The sequence below is a fragment of the Schistocerca piceifrons genome, chromosome 7 (genome assembly GCF_021461385.2).
Source record: "Schistocerca piceifrons isolate TAMUIC-IGC-003096 chromosome 7, iqSchPice1.1, whole genome shotgun sequence".
NCBI lineage: Eukaryota > Metazoa > Arthropoda > Insecta > Orthoptera > Acrididae > Schistocerca > Schistocerca piceifrons.
The window spans coordinates 154235951-154253302 of record NC_060144.1 but is presented as its reverse complement, the minus strand read 5'-3'; the positions used below and the strand labels follow the sequence as shown (position 1 = coordinate 154253302).

Genomic DNA, 17352 nt, shown 5'->3' with positions numbered 1-17352 from the left:
TAGTAGTTTTGGCCTAGACACTGAGTATATAAAATATGTTGGTTATGTGTGCTCAATGAAAATAATGAAACAATCTGTTCTATGAAGCTTAGATAAGATAACTTTTTATTGAAGAAAAACAATATTTCGTTTTTGTGCAGTGTAAATGAATGTATTTGCAGTAATACTATCCTTTATAAGAAAAGAAGAAACTAAAGGTTAGTGGAATATTCCATAACAAGCTACACAGGCAGATATAAATTTTGGATTTTATTTCTCTGTGCTTTCTGATTTCTTTCGTGCAGATACGAAGAAAATTAGATAATAATTATATATTTATTACTAGTATTAAGATAAAACTCTTTAACAGACTGGAGTCTGGTTTAAAACTGTCGCAGCTTACCAACAGAACAAATACTCTACTACCAACTAGACATGAATGCTTTGTTTATATCCAAAATCAAACTAATCAAATGTTTAAGGAAATTTGACACAATTGGTAATTTCTAATGCTATATACCACTGATATGTACATTCTGAGAGTAAAAATAAATCAGTTGTAGAAAACACTGGAAAACTACAAAAACTCCCAATGAAGACTGACATTTCAAGTTTATGTTTTTACATATGTTAAAACTATAAATGAGAAGTATGAAGTAACTGAAATACCAAGTATAAGATTTTCCAGAATATGTAAAAACATTTATGTCACATATAATACCTAAGAAATAAGAACCTCTGTATTTGAAACACTTCCATATTATTATGGTATGTATGGAGTAACAGAAATAAATGACTGTTCAGCCTTTGATTAAATTATTCTGAAAGTATAATAAATATATAATCATACATTAATGGAAAATATAACATTTGAATATATAGATCATCTTCAGTTAAAACTCATAAGAAAGTACTTAGTATTCAATTTCGTATGTATATAACACAAACATCAGAACAAAAAAAGTTTTCATTTAATATGTTGATTGCCGTATGGCTGTTGTCACCCATAACAGAGTCTCATGCCTAAGACTGTAGCCCCTCTTGGCCTGGCAGTGCAACATCTATTACTAAGCATGTAGCAGACGACGTGTTAATATGTTCCCGACATAGTAAGTTATGATATAGTGGTTGCAATATTAAATGGTAATCAGTACAACATATAATTTCTTCACTGATGTCTTCTCTGTTCCTTAACTGTCAGATAGATGTGAAGTGTCCAGTCACTTTGTTGAATCAATAATATAAAATCGATTATGTATACATTTATCATTATCTCATTTGTTGACCAGTTTTAAACAGTAATTTTAATCAGCCAAGAATTTACATTGTAGTACACACTCTCTTGCAAAATTGAATGTTCATTCTCTGAATCATATTTTTATTCACATCATTTCAGACAGAACTTACCCCACAATATGAGAAAAACATAGATGTTAAGCTGAATTCCGAAAATAATTGGTTTCCTATGAGGAGAACTAAAATTTTCAGGCACCTTCTCCTCTTGGGAAATATCTAATCCAGCCCTAAGGAACAGAAACAATTTTCTGCTGTAGCTTCTATTATATCAAATATTCTCAATGCTTCTTCAGGTCCAAATAAATATGAACAGAAGTCCTAAACTATTGAAAACAAACTTCATAAATCACAGGTAGACGCATAAATGTAGAATCTGCAGTTGTTCCAACGTAACTGCGACAAAATAATTGTTATTAATAAATAGTTAGCCAGATGATTAAAGTTGTTCACCACCATCTGTTATTTATTCATTTACACCAGTAGATCAGTTTTGCTGCAATTACGCTCTAAGATAGTAACGTCGTCCAAAGCTAGTAATCTTTATTCCAACATTATGTTAAAAATCAGTCATAATCTGGTGATGTTAATGATTTCTATACACTAATTGAAGAAAACCAGACATAAAATGTTCTCAAGAGGAAAACTCGAACGAAACAAGCTCTTTTATTGAAGTGCAGTTTTTTTAACCCATACAAAGATATACAAATTAACATGAACAATTTGACATTAATTTTATTCGTCAGTCTTCCTCGCCTATGCAGGGAGAGGTCGGAAAGCAAGCCATAAGCCATTCTTGTTGGCAGTCAGAAGAGACTTGGGATCCATCTCGACAGACTTGGAGGTAAGTGGTGTGCAACATATTTCCAGGCTGAGAACTATGGCCGCCAAGCCCATCTTGACCTGTGACAGTGCAAATCGCTGACCTGCAAAAGGTTCAATGCACGTTATAAAGACATAGAGTACACTTACACAAGCAAATAATGGAGACATTACTATAAAATGAATTAGGATATTCGCCACATAGAGGAAGCTTGAACAGCAGACAGTCGCATTTAAAAACAGACTATTCGACGTTTTTAGGCATCGGACAAAGTCCTTCTTCAGATGAAGAAACACATAGACTGTCCACAGGGCACAGAGATGAAAGAGCTCATATGCGTGAGAGTTTGTAAGTTGTATGTGTGTGACTTCGCGTGTGCGATTGTGCATGTGTGTGATTCTTCATCTGATGACGGACTTTGTCCAATAGCTAAAAAATATCCAACTGTCTACTTTCAAATGTGCCTGTCCGCTGTCCAGTGCCTCCTCCATGTGGAGGGTAGTAATATATCCTAATTAATGTTGCTGTCCTAACCCGGATTTTCAATTGTTAGATCTTACTGCAAACATTTCTGGAGAAAAGTAATAACAATATCAATGATTCGTTTGAAAAGCAACATTAAGTTAAGTAGCTTCACAGTCGTTAACAAATGATAATACATCGTACAGTAGGCTGTGATACCATAACAGTATAAAAACTGAAAACCACATTCAGACAAGTAATTTCCAAATAACTAGAATTGTCACTATTCCAAGATTTGTATGATAGGTCTAAACAAGTATAAACGGAATTTCTAAGAGAAGTATTGTATACAAGGACTCCAAAAATCACAAAGACAAATATATGTAGAGGCTCAAACTGTTCCAACATACCTGCCATAATATAATTGTTATTCACAAATAATTCCCAAGATGATTACCCCATTCATAGTGACAGATTTTTTAAAAAAAATCAATATAACGGCTTTCAGACAGATGAAAGAGTGCTAACAACTGCACTTTATGGTACATAAGCGTATTATCATAACAACTCGATACTATAAGCTCCTACGATGCTTCAGATGTGTGCACTTCATTTCAAAAACCGAAGTGGAGTACAGAAGCACTGTCTACTCCTCAGTATTTGAAAGTTATCTTGGACTCATATTACCATTTATAAGATACAGTATGTTATTACAGCACACATAGATGAAAATGGCATACTCCCAACTCTCATGATCAGCAAAGTGGCAGCCAAATTTATTAAGAATTACGCATTGTATGTACTGTAATAATTTTAAATGACATTCCTGGTAGCAGCTGTTCATAATCATGGGCTTCCAGTTTCTGAATCTCAGTTCTTGGTGTCAGTTTTCTGCACCTGGGTCAGTCCTGTGTGTTTAAGCTTTTCATGCCAAGTCGGATTTCTACAGCCCTTAAGAAACTCTTCTGCGTGATTATCAGCTGTATTTTAACACCAACTGTAAAACGTTACTGTTCACCTGGAGCTGCAGCGCAGACGTTATACATTAAGTATTATGTAGAGTGAAAGGTAAATCTCAATGGACCCTCCTGTTGTTCTGACATAGACTTCCAGTTTGAACACTAAAAGCTGTGATGTTCAAGGGCTCTGACTTGGTTGTCAGTAGGATCAATGGGTAGCGTTGTTCGCCTTCATATCACGAATACCTTATAGGCGAACTGAAATGGTTAATGGAGAAATGTGGTTTCACTTCTCGTTATATGTGTTCGTAATCCGCATTAATTTTATAAGAAACATCATTTTCAGCTTATCGATGGAGAAATTTTTGTTCTGCTACGTTGTCAAGCACATATACACATTGTCATGACAGGAACAGATACAAGTTATTAGTGAAATTGTGACCTAATTTAAAGCAATGTAGGCAACAGCAGCTATAACTGATACAAATAAAGGAAGGGCCAAACTTGTGTTATTCACTTGAATGTGAATGTGCCATGACACGGCACCGAATACTCATGCAAAAACTGATATAATGTCCTTGGAGAAAGTCCGCAATCACCGTTCGAAAATCAGATTTTTTATAGTCTGTCTTGATTTCATTTTCTAATTTTGTAAACAGATCGGTTTTGGTTCAAAGCAATCAAGACAGAAATTAAAAAAATCTGAATATTTATGTTTGACAATGGCGTAGTGCCTGAATTACAATAGCAGAATAAAATGTCTACAAACCATAAGAAGAAAACAACGTCCTCAAGCACTAGTACAATTTGAAGCAAATTGTGTAGGAGTCGTGTATCTGAATCTATTCGCCAGATGAGCTTCATACTGATTTGGTGGTTTCGTGACGGTCTCAACATAACTGATGGTATTTTTAAGATTCCGTGCTTCTTACCGGTTCCATTTATGTGTAGAGTATTATGGCAATTGACGTAATGTTCCAAGTACGGGTCGTCTGTGCTATCTTCTTCCCACCCAACATGCTCTTGGACGTCCTCTTCTTTTCTATTATCCTTGTAATTAATCCGTGTAACTCGCTTCTCCTGGGTGTTTTCCGACTCTACCATATGAGATGGCCGCCGAGATGTTAATGAACTGAGTATCAGATCCGAAGTCTTCCTTAAACTGAAAACTCCTTTCCGTTTTAAAAGTGTTGAAATAGTTTTATTTCTACAGATTCCTTTATTACGCTGCCATATAATTTGAAGCATGCACCACGACGCTGATTTTATCGTATCTCGTGTCACTAGTTTACTGCAGACAGTTCTCGGCAACAGCTAATTTGCTTAATTATTTTGCAATTACCTGTATAAGCGAATAACATGATTCTACAGTAAAGTTGAGACACTGTTCAACCCCCATCCTCCTCTAATGCCTCCCGCGGATCTCCCTCCTAAACTGTTTTCATCGATGTTCGGCGTCAGTTATCTGCAATGTTGGCTTCTGTGAAGACTTAAGAAAGTCCAGAGAGTTCCTGGTTTACGGTATGGTGCTTTGAGAAATACCCTTATTTATTACAATTAATTTTTCTCGCAGTCGCAGTAAATACACTGAACCAATTTATTATAACCCTTGCCAAACAATCTAGTCATTAATTAGTTACAATTGTCAAGTTACTGCTGTGCCTCTGCAGTTATGCTGGATAGAGTCCCCCATAAGAAAATGAATGTTAAAAATGATCATCATAGGTAGACGTAAATGTCAACAAAAATTGATTATTCTAGGAATAAAGTTCACGTTAGTACTTACAACCACCGTCATATCTCACAAATATTTGTGATATAAGTAGGACTTCCTAGTGACCGAGGATCAACGATGTATATTTTTCTTTCGAAACACAGGTTATGTAAAACAAAGATTCCAATACTCTTATAGGCCGTTAAGATCGTTCTACATTAGATTAACATTTTTCTAACAGGGATGTTACACTCCGTAGACAACGAAAAAATGCCACCCTCTTGATGTGTGCTTCTTTAGGAGTATAAGCTCTGCATAAGAACGATCGTCTATTTTCCAAAACTAAAATGTGCAAAACCACAAGTAAAGCTACATGATTGTCATTTCATTATCAGATTTCCTTCTGTTCTATACAGTCCACTTTCTTCACCAAAGTACACGGCTATGTTGTACTATGCTTGGCTAAAGGGGGGTTGCGACTTTGACGCGCCAATATCATCGCTTAAAAATGTAATTCGTGTGCCGTTTGATATTGGACTGATTTAATGAAGAAGTGACGCTGAATGTGAAAAAGTAGTTTTAGTCACATGTCATACTGTACTGTTTCATTTAGCTTCGATCACATCAATGAAATCGCACACCTGTGTTTGTTGTTCAGATAGGGTAATTACACTCCTGGAAATGGAAAAAAGAACACATTGACGCCGGTGTGTCAGACCCACCATACTTGCTCCGGACACTGCGAGAGGGCTGTACAAGCAATGATCACACGCACGGCACAGCGGACACACCAGGAACCGCGGTGTTGGCCGTCGAATGGCGCTAGCTGCGCAGCATTTGTGCACCGCCGCCGTCAGTGTCAGCCAGTTTGCCGTGGCATACGGAGCTCCATCGCAGTCTTTAACACTGGTAGCATGCCGCGACAGCGTGGACGTGAACCGTATGTGCAGTTGACGGACTTTGAGCGAGGGCGTATAGTGGGCATGCGGGAGGCCGGGTGGACGTACCGCCGAATTGCTCAACACGTGGGGCGTGAGGTCTCCACAGTACATCGATGTTGTCGCCAGTGGTCGGCGGAAGGTGCACGTGCCCGTCGACCTGGGACCGGACCGCAGCGACGCACGGATGCACGCCAAGACCGTAGGATCCTACGCAGTGCCGTAGGGGACCGCACCGCCACTTCCCAGCAAATTAGGGACACTGTTGCTCCTGGGGTATCGGCGAGGACCATTCGCAACCGTCTCCATGAAGCTGGGCTACGGTCCCGCACACCGTTAGGCCGTCTTCCGCTCACGCCCCAACATCGTGCAGCCCGCCTCCAGTGGTGTCGCGACAGGCGTGAATGGAGGGACGAATGGAGACGTGTCGTCTTCAGCGATGAGAGTCGCTTCTGCCTTGGTGCCAATGATGGTCGTATGCGTGTTTGGCGCCGTGCAGGTGAGCGCCACAATCAGGACTGCATACGACCGAGGCACACAGGGCCAACACCCGGCATCATGGTGTGGGGAGCGATCTCCTACACTGGCCGCACACCACTGGTGATCGTCGAGGGGACACTGAATAGTGCACGGTACATCCAAACCGTCATCGAACCCATCGTTCTACCATTCCTAGACCGGCAAGGGAACTTGCTGTTCCAACAGGACAATGCACGTCCGCATGTATCCCGTGCCACCCAACGTGCTCTAGAAGGTGTAAGTCAACTACCCTGGCCAGCAAGATCTCCGGATCTGTCCCCCATTGAGCATGTTTGGGACTGGATGAAGCGTCGTCTCACGCGGTCTGCACGTCCAGCACGAACGCTGGTCCAACTGAGGCGCCAGGTGGAAATGGCATGGCAAGCCGTTCCACAGGACTACATCCAGCATCTCTACGATCGTCTCCATGGGAGAATAGCAGCCTGCATTGCTGCGGAAGGTGGATATACACTGTACTAGTGCCGACATTGTGCATGCTCTGTTGCCTGTGTCTATGTGCCTGTGGTTCTGTCAGTGTGATCATGTGATGTATCTGACCCCAGGAATGTGTCAATAAAGTTTCCCCTTCCTGGGACAATGAATTCACGGTGTTCTTATTTCAATTTCCAGGAGTGTATTTTAAACAGATGGAAATGTAGCGATAAGTCATGACATTGCAGTATGTGTGGGTTTGGTCCCCCTTACATCGATATTTTGTTTCTTCTCGTTACCAAAATTCCTCTCTTGGATCTTGAATACGTGTTCATTTAAATGTCTCTCGTGATAACACACGCAGATTTGCATGCGAATCATTCTTATCATCGTTTTTGCGATGAGCGATTTACATTGTAAGAACATTTTCTGAGTGATCAAGGCCACGCACTTCCGTTAATGGTGTAGACTGTCCACCTGACGAGGTTTTATCTTTTTTCTGAGGTTTGCCTCCTTACATAATCAGCTGACTGTAGTGTTTATGTCAGTCACAGTAATTACATTTTCTTTCTACATCAGCCATTTCATACGTACCGTGGTGGAGAAGGTATCAGAAGGTTAGCGTGTTGTGCAGCGTGAACAACTTAAGCAATAAAATGGAGTCTTATTATTATTCAGCTAAATAAATTCTGTTGGAGCTAATTAAATTTAGTGAAATGAATGTCCATAAGTTTTTAATTAAGCTATGTTTATGTGGAAAGGCCATCATTTTCGCCTGATAAGCTATGACGGAAATTAAAGCCACCATCTGACTTCAGATCTTCGTTTTTCCCACAGATTTGCGATTTATTGACTGCATACCAGGATATTTCATGCAGAAAAAAACATTTCGTAATTTATTATGTTAGAATCCCTACAGCAGCAGAAGTTACCGACGCAAGCTTGTAAGGATTAAGATGACGTTTAGAGAGGGCTTACTTTACGTTGTCATTTTGTCTCATCTAACCCTTAGTGGTGATAATCGCTCACAAGTTCGCTGGTCTACAATGCTGTTTGTTGATTCCATCGAGAGATAGACGCTCCAGCACTGACAATTCAGTATGCATCCTTCCAGGAAGTTCTGGTAACAGCTCAAGCAAGGACATGGAGTTCCTCCAGCCGCAGAGGAAAATTTGGTGGACAGAATGCAGACTGCAGTGGTGACCATCGCTCATCATTATTCTGTTCTTTTCTCATACACTGTGTCAGCATCATCAATAGGCAGATTTAATCCACAGACACAATAGCCCACAGAAACAGGAACACACAGGATTAAAAATTAGTGACTTCTACGAGACTTCGTGCTCATAACGAGTAACACTATCTGTAGCCTTGTTAATGGCCTAAATTCAGCAGGAAGAGAATCCACGAGTTTCTTCAGCTATGTCATAAGCAGCTGAAGCTACTCACCAATGGCTAGATACCATAAAGGTATGAAATTACATACATGCTATTACGTTTGACCCACTCTTCAAAATAGTGCCGAACATTTTATGTGGGACTGAGATTGGATGATTTAGCAGGAGATTCGAGGTTTGATAGACTGCCTGAGAGTTCGACAAAGCCGGATCGTACGGGCGCAGCTAGCGAACACAGCCGTTGTCGTTTTGGAAGATGGGAACGACCACAGTACGCTCATGATAAGGATGTAGGAGAAAGGGCAACACTTGATCAACAAGAACGGTGGAATAAACGTCTTGTTTCAAGTTCACGATAAACTGAGTCAGTGTTCCACGTCATGGATCGAGAATCACCAGAAACATCGCAGAACCACCTGTGGCCTGCTCTACATGCCAGGTGGTTATAATAAAAGTGCAGCTACTCTCGATGGCTCGGTGTTGGCTGGTAGAGGTGCTAATGCGTTAACACGGAACTGATTTACGCTAGAAAAAAGTTAGTTCCAATTCTGGCCACCAGGCCCAAATTTGGAGCTGTACATCATCTCGTCAACGTCACCGGTGCTCAGATTGAACAAATTATGTAAGCAGCATTTAATAATAAAATCAACATGATGCCTTTCTCACTTGTTTGGCCTCATATGCTCACGTACGTTCCTAATTCATTACATATTGAAACATTTCTATACGTCTTTCTTGATTTGTACCTGTTGCCCAAGCTTGAACTTTTTTTTCAGAGTAAATCGATTCCGCTTTAACGCATTTGCATATCTACCAATCTTCGCTGCTAATCCGTAATTACAGCCCACACTGGACTCTGTGAGTAGCTGCAGCTAAGTTATAACTACCCAGCACATCATTCACTTACTGTCGATTAAACTCCTCATTGGGCACTCGCTGCACGTTACACTTTACACCATTAGGAAAGTGGCAAAATCACTAGTAGTCGGAAGAACACGGTCGTGTCGTATTCTTGGTGAATCTGTTCATCAGTGCATCTATATGCGTCACTAGTGAAAGAAGAAAAAAGTGAAAAATTTCAAGATCGAAAAGATGTCTTCTCCAAAAGTTGATTCTCAAACTCTGTGGGATGCAACAAAGTGCAATATGCAGTCATAGACATACGAATCTAGCAATCCAGTGAGCACGTCTGTTCGATAAGGTGTCAAATAGGAAGAAAACAACCATCTTAGATCGGTTCAAGGCTACTGAAAGTCTACTCTATCGCCTAATATTGGAGGGTGGTTTTCGGAGGTTTCCTATGTAGCTGAATATCGTTTACGAATCAATGTAATCTATTAAAAACATCAATTGGATACGTATGAATTGGTTGACATACAATAATTCGGTGTAATACTAGTGTGCCTCTTGGGGCACGATACATTATTTCAGAATCTCTATCCCCTAAGTGGAACACTCCTGCATATAGACGACGCGCTAAACGGAAGGGGCTGCTCACTACATTCCAAAATCCTATCTTCGCCGAGGATGTAGAGCATAGATTATTACCACCAACTTTCAAATTGAGCAGTGACCACCATTCAAAGATAAGGGAGATTAGAGCTCGTAATGAGGAGTTCAGAGAGTCGTTTTCCCCTCGCGCGATCCTCAAGTGGAACAGAGAGGAGAATATGACTTTGGCACGAATAGTGCCCTCCGTCACACATCGCTTGGTGGCTAGCTGAGTATATATATGTAGATGTAGATCTAGAGCTTCTATTCTCTTCTTGTCCGCTACGTTTATCGTTCACGTTTCACTTCCATATAAGGCTGCACACGCTTCATATACTGCCTAACACTTATTGTGTCAGATGCTAACAATTTTTTCTGTTTCAAAACCTCTTTGTTTCTTAATGCTAATACTCATATTTATACCATTTAACAACCTTCAAAGTTCTTTGACTTCTCTGACAGAATTACGCTGTCATCGGCAAACATCAAACAGCTTTTATTTATTCTCGCTGAATTTTAATTCATTTTTCCAAATTTCTCACTGATTTACTTTACATTCCATTCAAATTACAGACTGAATCACATGCAAAGATATCACATTCCCTGCTCAAGTACCGCTTCCTTTCAAGTCCTTCGATTCTCAGAACTCCTGTCTGATTTCTGTATAAGTTGTGAATCATGTGTTTTATCCTTATTAAGTTCAGGATTTGTAATGCACTGATGTGGCAAAAACCATGGGATAGCGATATACAGATGGCGAAAGTATCGCGAACACACAGTATGAAAAGGCAGTGCATTGTGAAACGTCCCCTTTTGACAAATTATACATGACTGAGCTTAAACTGACATACAATATTTTTATTTAGCGCAACGCAATCTGACTTTCAAAAATCCCTACAAAAAAAATGGCCCTGACTAACATTAACCTATACCTTTCACAAATCACTTACCTCACAAAAATCTTCGTTATTGGAACTACTGCAATACAGCGAGCGCCACTACTGCCAGCTAAATAAAAGATTCAAACTACGGAAGGCACTAACTACTGATAGGCATAGTTAGCAAATGAAAGATTTTAATAGAGAACAAACACTGTATTTACCTTAATAGTCATAATATATATAGCAGTTCATGACAAATTACAAAACTCCGCCATCTCTCTCCCCACATCCACCACTGCTGGCGGCTCACCTCAAACTGCGCAACGCTATGCGTTGTTCACATCCAGCTGCCGCTGCCCAACACTACAATGGTAGACAACAATGCAAACCAGCCACAGACTGCACACAGCACAGCCAGTGATTTTTATACAGAGGTGGCGTTACCAATAAAAAAACCTAAACAGCCTACTTACAATTGGTGCAACCGTCATTTGTCCTCAGGTGATTCATGTGAAAAGGTTTCCGACGTGATTGTGGCGGCACGACGGGAACTAACAGACTTTCAACCCAGAACGGTAGTTGGAGCTACACGTATGGGACATTCTATTTCGGAAATCGTTAGGGAATTCACTATTCTGAGATCCACAGAGTCACTACTGTGCCGAGAATGCCAAATTACAGGCATTACCTCTCACCATGGCCAACGCAGCTTCACTTAACAACGGAGAGCAGTGGCATTTGCGTTGAATTGTCAGTGGCAACTGATAAGAAATACTGCGTGAAATAATCACAGAAATCATTGTGGGACGTACGACGAACGTATCAGTTAGGCGAAATTTGGCGTTAATGGACAATGACGTAAGGTGGCTGTATATCACATTCCTTGTAGCTGCGGCATGGCATATACAGGGCGTTTCAAAAAGAAAGAGCAGATTTCAAACATTTATTTCTCAAAAACTACAAATGATAGAAACACAATTCAAACGTTTCTTGTCAGAGAAAGGTTCAAAGTTTTTCAATGGTCCGCGCAGAAGTTCCATGCAAATCCGCAGTGGCGCTGGCGTTTGTTTGTAGGAAAATGGCGACGACACCACAGGAACGATCATTTTGTGTGCTGCAATTTGCAAAGTTAGAGTCCATTGTTGGTGTGCAACGTGCATTCCGCCGTCAATTCAACAAACAGCCGCCTCGTCATAAGCAAATTTATGAGTGGCATCACAGATTCGTAGAAGATGGTTGCATCTGCAAGCGAAAAAGCACGGGTCGTCCACGCACATCGGATGAAAATGTCGAGCGTGTCCGTGCAGCTTACGAAAGGAGCCCTAGAAAATCCACGGCACGGGCAAGTCACGAACTAAACATGTCTAAAACAACGGTATGGCGCGTTCTGAGTAACCGTCTGCACATGAAGCCGTACAAACTGCAGTTATTGCAAGCATTGCGTCCTGACGACCACAACAAAAGGTTCGAATTTTCAACTGCAATTCTACAGGACATGGAAGAGGACAATTTTGCCGAACGATTAATTTTTTCAGATGAATCAACGTTTCACATTTCTGGTAAAGTTAATCGGCATAACGTACGAATTTGGGCGAGTGAAACTCCGAGGGACGTTATTCAACATGAAAGAGACTCACCAAAGGTTAACGTCTTTTGTGCAATTTCGGTAAACAAAGTTTATGGACCTTTCTTTTTCATGGAGAAAACTATCACAGGAACCATTTACCTGGACATGTTAGAAAACTGGCTATTTCCTCAACTTCAGGAAGATTCAAATCACTTCATCTTCATGCAAGATGGCGCCCCACCACACTTCTCTGAACCTGTACGACGGTACCTAAATAACACCATTCCAGGACGGTGGATTGGAAGAGCAGGAGCACAAGATCAATGTCATCGTCTGTGGCCTCCCAGGTCACCAGACCTTACTCCCTGCGATTTTTATTTGTGGGGGTACATAAAGGACTGTGTTTATGTCCCACCTATGCCCGCTACTCTTCAAGAGGTACGACATCGAATTGTTGCGGCCGTGAATTCGGTAACTAAAGACCAGTTGCGTCGTGTGTGGCAAGAAATGAGATACCGGTTTGATATTTGTCGTGTAACAAATGGTGCTCATATTGAGGTACAGTTTTGATATTTGTTGTGTAACATTTGGTACTCATATTGAGTGAAGGACCGTTGGAATTGTGTTTCTATCATTTGTAGTTTTTGAGAAATAAATGTTTGAAATCTGCTCTTTCTTTTTGAAACGCCCTGTATTGATCAAACTATCAGGGCCGTGGAGGACCGATATACTGAGCATAAACGACACACACGATTACAGCAGCCAAGTAGATCCGCTATTGCCGAACATTGCTTGGATAATGGTCACCCCATGTTATATAATAACACCGAGATATTGGCATGCAAGTCCAGCTGTTGGGACAGTGTTATTAAGGAGGCAGTTGAGATTAAATTAGCGAGCAACCTCGTTAACAGGGGGTGGCACTAGTGTTCAGTGTGTGTGTTGTCTTTCCTGCATCAGTCCGAGAACCGAGGTTTTAAATTTGCATGAACGTCACCTGTCCGTTGCAGTTTGCCTTGAAAATGGCGGAGTGTTCTCCCACCGAAATATTGACGGTCAGTGAAAGTGTTACCTGGCTGAATTCTCGGAAGTTATTTGAAAATGGCAGTAGGCGAACGACGCGAGTGCCTTTGCTGTCAGCACGACATCACCTGCAGCCTGGGCTCGTGCCCGTGTTGGTTGGACCTCAGACTACAGGAAAACCGTGGCCTAGTTAGACGAGTCCCGATTTCAGTTGCTAGGAGCTGATATTAGAGTTCGAGTATAGAGCAGACCCTAAAAAGCCATGGACCGAAGTTGTAAGCAAGGCACTGTGCAAGCTGGATTGGCTCCATGATGATGTGGGCTTGTTTACGTGGCATGGGCTGCGCCCTCTAGTCCAACTGAGACGATCGTTGACTGGAAATGATTATTTCGGGTACTTGGAGACCATTTGCAACCATTTATGGACATCATGTTCGCAAACAATGACGTAATTTTTATGGATGATGATCCCCCTGTCACCGGGCCACAATTGTTCGAGATTGGTTTGAAGAACATTCTGGACAGTTGGAGCGAAAGATTTGGCCACCCAGATGGATCGACATGGGACATAATCGAGAGGTCAGTTCATGTACACAACCCTGCACCGTAGCAGTCTCGTAATAATGGACGGCTACAGAGGCAGCATTCCTCAATATTTCTGCATGGAACTTGCAACGACTTGTTAATCCCATGCCACGTCGGGTTGCTGCACTACGCCGGGAAAAAGGATATCTGACGTCATATTAGGAGGTATCCCGTGCGTTCTGTTACCTCAGTGTAGCGTATTCCAGTGAACACTGTGAACTGCTTTATCTACAAATATTACAAACGCGGCTTGGCCTCTCTGCACGACTTTCCTAATATGAGTCATAAGGGCGCTATTGCCTCGTGTGTTCCTAAATTTCTACGGAACTGACTTGCTCTATTTTCAGGTCGTCCTCTACCGGCAGTTCTATCATTATGTAAGTAGTTCTCAAGAGAATTTGCAACTATGGCTCATTAAACTGATACTTTGGTAATATTTACGTCTGTCGGCAACTTATTTCATTGATGTTGTCATTATTCTACTCCTTAAGTCTGTTGATTATATAGCGTCCCTCACGTGTCCTACACACCAGCTTGAATAGTTCTTTCACTGATGGCACTTCCAACTATATAAATAATTCCAAGGGAATATCGTCTAGCCCATGAACATCTCTGAAAAATTTGTGTTTGATTTTGCACAATGCCAGGAGCTCCGTTAGTGTCCAATCTTCCGCCTACATGTGGAGACAAAATGGTTCAAATGGCTCTGAGCACTATGGTACTCAACTTCTGAGGTCATCAGTCCCCTAGAACTTAGAACTACTTAACCTAACTAACCTAAGGACATCACACACATCCATGCCCGAGCCAGGATTCGAACCTGCGACCGTAGCGGATGCTCGGTTCCAGACTGTAGCGCCTAGAACCGCTCGGCCACCCCGGCCGGCAATATAAAATGAAATCATAGATTAGAATCTCAAAGCATACTGTGAATGGTTAAAATGAAATGAACTAAAAATCATCTTCTTGCCTAAAACACGTTATTGTTCCGGGGAACTTCGGCAACTCTCAAAATCTTATACACCTTGTAATCTCCCCACGGAAAATTACCCTCTACCACGCAATAATTAATAATGGTCAACCAAATCATCCACATGTATTTACGTTTGAACAGTATCTGATCAGATTTTCTAGTAATATATGCGCCGACAGTTCGTCGACGCCAAGGTATTTTTCTAGTACGTTTATTCTTTGGAACAATAGAGGTACAGAAATGTATGCTCCATGGTTATTATAGAGAGAGAGAGGAACAGCTTCGGAAGTATCGGTTGGAAGATTGTCGGATTGCTAAAGGAGATTTATTTACTCTTCTTCGCGCTAAAGCGAGCTAGGAAAGTTTGTGCCGCTAGCGTGATAGATAAAGAGAAAGAAAAACCTGTAAAAGAAAATTACATGAGACTTGGAACCAACAGAAAACGGAACATGTACGGAAATGGATTCAATATACAATTTTCCTCAGAAATAAGGTTTGTGACCATTTTATTCTAGAGTGAATGACGAATGAGATCTCTGTCTGAACCATTGATGATTGTCTGGGCCCTGTAATTAATTGGGAAGTTTCAGCTGTGACGAAGAGAGCCTGCAATCTCTGAGTTTTTTGAAATCGTCCAAAAAGGCTTCGTCCACATCTGAAATTTTAGATCTGTCGTAAACTGAACGAATTGTTCAAACGATCGATTTTCCCAACTGAATGCAGCGCTTAATAATAACAACAAATGTAAAGATCTTTTCTAGCAAGCCAGCCGCTGAATATTAAGACGAAGGGCTCCACCAGAGATTCTACTAGGCTGATTTCACGTAAATAATATATTTAAACTGTACACAGATAAAGGAGAGAGAGAGAGAGAGAGAGAGAGAGAGAGAGAGAGAGTGAGAGAATCCTCCATTAGCATAATTGTTTCTCTGTCTTTTCACGGATCAGCCTAACTAGAAAACACGAAGCCCTGACTTTATTGTACCGATATATGTGTGAGAGGGAAAGAGCGATAAAGGCGACAGATACACTTCTGTACAGACAAAACATTACACCAAGTTAGCGGCAAGCTGCATTCACATAGACTTTCATCAATTACAAAAGCAGAGTAGAATTCATTATAATGGCCAATCCGTGACAGGACACGTTTTTGGACGTTGTTAAAATAATTTTGTTCTCTGTTTCATGTGAACTACGACGAGACAACTTAACTTGGAAAAGAGAAGAAATACTCGCAGGCAAATTAAGTGGATCTACAAATAAGAGCAGCACGCTGGGGGCAGAAAACGGGGCAGATGTATGATTCTTTATTAAAGCTTGCTAGGATTGAGGAAGTAGACGTAGATTTGAACATTTACTAATTGTGCTCATGACAGACGCAGTTTGATTGACCTGCCCTGGTTGCATTTACCTGTATAAGTACTATAAGAAAGTAGCCACAGAAGTATTCTTGTGTGAAGGGAGATACATACATATTGACTGTAGAACATTTATATGGTTTTAACTAGGGCAATGTTTAAGATGAGGCAAGCAGAGCAGAGCAACACGCAACAGCCTGCAGCTGTGAGCACGGATAATAGTGATTCAGTAAGAAGTGTTGTAGAACCGATCGCTACAGATAGTGCATTAGAACGCCCGGTAGACACGGCTGGAGATGTAACAGCAAGTGTGCAACATGGATTAGATCCATTAGTAATTATCATGAGACAGATGCAGATGATAACCGAGAGCATGAATAATATGAAAACCGACATTAATGCGAAGTTAGCCTCAGTTACCGAGGGGCAAAATGATTTGAATGCGAAATTAGCCTCAGTTACTGAGGGGCAGGAAAATCTGAAAGCTGAGATTAAGCAGCAGTTACATGACAGTTTTTCCGAATTAGAGCAGCGGATAGAGGCGAAGACAAAGGAACTTAAAGATCAGGCCGAAGAGACGGAACGAAAATTAACTGCACAAATAGAATTGGTTAAAGCTCAATGTGAGGAATCTACTCAACGCGTACGTGTAGAAATGAAGGAGTATGTGGCTATTAAGATAGATACCGTACGGGAACAGGTGGAAATGGTTCCGCAATTAGTACAAAAGCAAGATGCCATGTCATGTGCAATTGCGCAACTTCCTGAATTGGCACGTACGCAGACGAACCTAAAGGAAAGTGTTGAACATCTGACCGAACGTCAAGACGTTATAGACCACCAAATTAATGTATTAACGGGTAAATTATCCGAAATCACATTAGAAAACAAAAGGCTAATGTGTGAAAACGTTGAGCAAAATGTTAAAGCAGCATTCCAGAGTCTATGCGGCAAACAG

The 17352-nt window shown here is 41.0% G+C and overlaps 1 protein-coding gene across 2 annotated transcripts in view; it reads right to left on the bottom strand.

Moving 5' to 3' along the window:
* Nucleotides 1-694: 694 nt before the first annotated feature.
* The window catches only part of LOC124804932 (cytochrome P450 6j1-like), a 176169-nt gene continuing 159511 nt past the window's right edge, over nucleotides 695-17352 (bottom strand). For both annotated transcript variants that reach the window (XM_047265309.1, XM_047265310.1), the window contains exon 9: nucleotides 695-2198. In XM_047265309.1, coding sequence (XP_047121265.1) covers nucleotides 2029-2198 — 170 coding nt within the window. In that variant the 3' untranslated portion in view covers nucleotides 695-2028. The remainder of the gene's footprint in view (nucleotides 2199-17352) is intronic.